The sequence below is a fragment of the Triticum dicoccoides genome, chromosome 3B (genome assembly GCF_002162155.2).
Source record: "Triticum dicoccoides isolate Atlit2015 ecotype Zavitan chromosome 3B, WEW_v2.0, whole genome shotgun sequence".
Classification (NCBI taxonomy): domain Eukaryota; kingdom Viridiplantae; phylum Streptophyta; class Magnoliopsida; order Poales; family Poaceae; genus Triticum; species Triticum dicoccoides.
Genome location: NC_041385.1, coordinates 797707223 through 797711477, shown reverse-complemented (window position 1 = coordinate 797711477; position 4255 = coordinate 797707223). Strand labels below are relative to the sequence as shown.

Here is a 4255-nt window from a genome sequence, read left to right as displayed (position 1 = left end):
GAATTACATTCTATATACATCATTTTTTATATATACTTTCGAAAGCACAACAAAGAATTCTGCTCCTTTATATGTATAATATGATTTACAAATACAACGATCTCAAAATCTTAAGGTTGAATTCGAAAAAAATTAACCAAATTATGTTCTACTAAAATGTATGGATCAGTGATATCTACATATTAAATAACATAGATGTGCGTGAATTCATATGAGTATGCATGTTTGATAGATCAATTTTGGTTCGAGTATGGATTACATGTTTCATCATCTCGAATTCAAATATTTGAATCCCTTTTTTGTTCACTCCTTTCACGCCCATCTCTCTCGCATGCATGCTCCTTCAGGTAGCTATCACTCTCTTTTCTCCAGCTCACCCGCACACTCACTTCATGTTTCTCCTCTCCTCACAAACATGGTCTCTCGACGTCTCCCTTGAGAAGTGTCACACTCTCCCTATCATTATACATTACACGGTTTTCATTATCTCTCACATCTCTACTGTTCTCTGGTATCACTCGGTACCTAAGCTTTCTTTTTCACTGCCACACACACAGTCTCCACTCATCTTTCACTTTATCTTTCTCTCTATGGGATTCTCTCACACACCCTATATGTCTCTACATATGACTCATACCACTAAAATTACTCTCTCTCTCGCTCCTGTAGACACAACATTTGTTGCGGTCTCCTTTTCGTCTCCATCCCAGACTGACATTATTCATTTGTTTACCGATCAGACAGCCCCGACTACCGTCTCCTCTCTCTTTCTCAGACACACACACACAACTCCTGCTTCCACTCCCCTTCCCGACTACCATCTCTCTCACACACACACAAAACACTCGCTTTCGCACCCTGACTCATATTTCTCTCACAAACATTTATCGACTAGCTAGCCTCTAGATAGGTTTATACACCCGCACACTCGTGCTTCCACCATCACATACATGCCTCTCTCCCGCTCCTTGTATCTATGTAGCTTTTTCTTCCCTTCTTGAGACACGCCCTCTCGGTCGTGCACACACACACACACACTATCGCCTCATTTTAAGCTGATACCTATCACACACACACTCCTTGTGTCTTTGTCACACATGCACTCCGTCCTCCTCCACTCTCCCTCTCTCTCACACACACATGGGCTTTTTGCAACAACTAGCAAGATGCCCATGCGTTGCACGGAACATCAAGATGCATTTGTATGAGTAGTTTATCTTGTGGGGGAAAAGGATGAATGAGGAAGGCCTTATTTGCAAATGTGGAGAGGGGTGTGGGTATCTTTTTGCAAAATTGCCAGAGTTTCCTTCCTATCCGTCAAATATAGATCGGACACTACAAGAAATATGCTATCTTGTGACCTCCACTATTGGTCACTGAAAGGTCATAGTTTTTCATTTGCAACCTTTTTGTGACCAAAAACAGAAGGTCAAAAGCTGAGGGTCATAAACTGACTATAGCGACCTTCTCTGTGAGAAGGTCGTGGACGTTTATGACCAAAATATTCCTACTGTGGCATTTTGGTCACTAGCAGCCTCCCCAGTCCACGTAGGCATCCAGCGTGGCAAGCTGATGTGGCACAAGATTCAGCCCGGTCCAATTCGGTTTTCTGCATGGGCCTAGCCCAACAATTCGGCCTTTTTACTATATTTTTTTATCAATTTTTGAAGGCTTCATGGGCCAAGCCCAACATTTTTAGGTCCATTTCATTTATCCTTTTTGTTCTAGCTTCTAAGAAATGCACGATGTGATTTGTTTGGGCCATAGCCTTCTTAGAGCCCAAATATTGTTTGGTCCAGTAGAATATTTGGTCTTTTTAATTCACAGATTCCAATTTATACACATTTAAAAATCAAACAATCAGTAATTCTCTTATTAAATGATCAAATCCAGAACTCATATGATCAACATTCACAAAAACATACAAGACTTCACGTCCGCGGTAACATAGCTTGAACAAGCCTAATTACAGTTTATATCCAAGAAGTGTACGTGCAATCCAAAACATGGTGGCAAATATCAACCGAAACTATGGTTCACACCCTTGCTTGGCTCTTTGCTGTCAAAGTATATAGTCGTCCTTGGACCTTGGGAGCTACCACCAACAGCACGGTTGTGCTGGTTGTACTTCTGTGGTCAAAGTCCTCACCTGGAAAGGATTATACAACTCAGTCATATATTCACGACTCAAAACTCATGACATGACATGACACTAAGAGAGAACATCATAGAGACTCAACCAGATCCTAATATAAAGGCTATTCAGACCATAGATAGTTTATTCCAGTATTTTTGGACACATGTGTGTTCCTGCTGTTTTCTGGAAACATGGAGTACAAGTATTTTTGGAAACATGGAAGAACATGATTTATTATCCTGGAGACTAGACAAGTGTTACTCCAGTGAAGAGGATGACTAAAATCGCTCAATTGTTGAGAATACACCAACAACTTCAAACTCTCCCAACGAAAGATTCGAGTGCTGGAAACCTAGAAGCGAGACAGATTATAGAGTTACCTGAGTGGAGTAAGGGACTATTTACAACATGGGAATTTCAAAGGAATCAGTCCATTTCCTGCAGGAACATAAATTAAAGTTAGTGTTCAAAACTTAGCACTAGAAGATCAGTCTCAAGCTTTTCAAACTTTGCATAATTAAGGGAACAGCCCCAGCGAGCATCAGACTTTTCTGAAGTTATGTCCGACTTGCAGAACAAAGTGACTTCTCAAAACAACAAGTTGTAATACCTGATTCTTAACAGACTTGGCCATCTTGCGGAACTCCTTGCGCATCAGAGTCTTGTGCTGGAGCTTGGCAGGGGTGTTCTGCTTCTTGGTCTTGGTCGTGGACAGGACAACTGCCTTGTCCTCTCCCGCTGATGGCTGGACCACCACGGTCTTGCTGTTCGCCAAGCCTGAAAGCACATCAGCCCCACAGCAAGTTAGCTCCTTGCAGAGACACTTGCAAACAAAGGGGTTAAAAATACTGCAAATAGCTACGGACTCGAGAACTTGTAGGAGTGGACATTGTAGAGGTTGTTGGGCTCCTTGCTGAACCGCACCTTGGCGTTGCTGTTGCCGAACTGTTTTATCAAGAAGCAGTTATTCTTCTTCACGAGCTCCCAGACCAGAGACCCTGGGACGGTAGCCATTTCCCTTGGCCTACATCACCAAAACAACAACCAAAATTCAGATCCTACAGCTAGCAACAAGCAACAGGACACACTAATCCTATAGAATCAAGGAAACATTTGACTATTTGAGCAAAATTGTATGCTGATTGCACCTTAAGCTCTCTCGCCACAGATCCTCCTAGCCAGCTGAATGTCCTTGGGCATGATGGTCACGCGCTTAGCATGGATGGCGCACAGGTTGGTGTCCTCGAAGAGACCCACCAGGTAGGCCTCTGCAGCCTCCTGAAGGGCCAGCACCGCATGGTTCTGGAAGCGGAGGTCAGTCTGCACAGATAGAACAGGGTGGTGCTTTTAGTTTACTTGATTCATCATACTATAAGAGTTGAGATAACAGGAGCATAACAATGTAGTGCTGCACTGTGAAGTTTGAGGAGCATAACAATGTAGTACTGTACTGTGAAGTTTGAGGAGCATAAAATATATGAGACAGTTTACTTGATCCAAAGTTTAAGGAGTATCTTATCTACTAGTAGTACTGTACTGTGAGACTTTCCTAAAGCAGAGTCTGTAAACAAACAGAGTGAGAACCATCAGAAGAACAAAGATGTTCTTCTATCAAACAGTGGCTTCTAGTTAGCCAATTCAGGACCTGAGCAGCAAGTATGGCACAACAATTTTTACACATTCCATTCCATACCTCTTGAGCACAAGTGCTCCCACAATACATAGGCAGAGTAACGGCATGAACCCAGTGCAGAAATGAATAGAATGTGCAACCAGAGTGTCTCAGAGTTACTGAAGCAGACAGCGAGTAACTGAAACAAGAGTTACTGAAGCAAGCTTAGCAGGCTCTGCAAAAGTATGGTGGTGGAGAAGATACAGGCAAGTCGAGCGAGCCTGCAATCAATTAGGCGAAACATCAATTCTGTGAGTGACAGAAAACAAAACAGTCGACTGTTTAACTGAAGCTGACAAACAATGGGATAATGGATGGACTTACACTGTGAGCACGCATCAGCATCAGCATCCAGGCAGCAGCAATAGCAACCCAGAGGACCAACACATACACACATACTTACAAGTCAGTCACCTTCCATGCATGTGGCCGGGAGGGGAGAGGCA

The 4255-nt window shown here is 42.9% G+C and overlaps 1 protein-coding gene across 1 annotated transcript; it reads right to left on the bottom strand.

Moving 5' to 3' along the window:
- Nucleotides 1-2563: 2563 nt before the first annotated feature.
- Nucleotides 2564-3157, bottom strand: LOC119280077 (60S ribosomal protein L28-1-like). Its single transcript, XM_037561064.1, has 3 exons — nt 3004-3157; nt 2748-2914; nt 2564-2575 (listed from the first exon to the last, which is right to left on the bottom strand). The coding sequence occupies exons 1-3, from the start codon at nt 3149-3151 to the stop codon at nt 2564-2566; spliced, it is 327 nt and encodes a 108-aa protein (XP_037416961.1). The 5' UTR covers nt 3152-3157.
- Nucleotides 3158-4255: the final 1098 nt, after the last annotated feature.

Bases quoted from the DNA above. Each gene is read 5' to 3' on its own strand.
- LOC119280077 (XM_037561064.1), bottom strand. From the start codon at position 3,151: ATGGCTACCGTCCCAGGGTCTCTGGTCTGGGAGCTCGTGAAGAAGAAT. The intron at 2,915-3,003 runs GTCCGTAGCTAT...ATGTGCTTTCAG, and splicing joins CCACTCCTACAAGTTCTCGA to GCTTGGCGAACAGCAAGACC.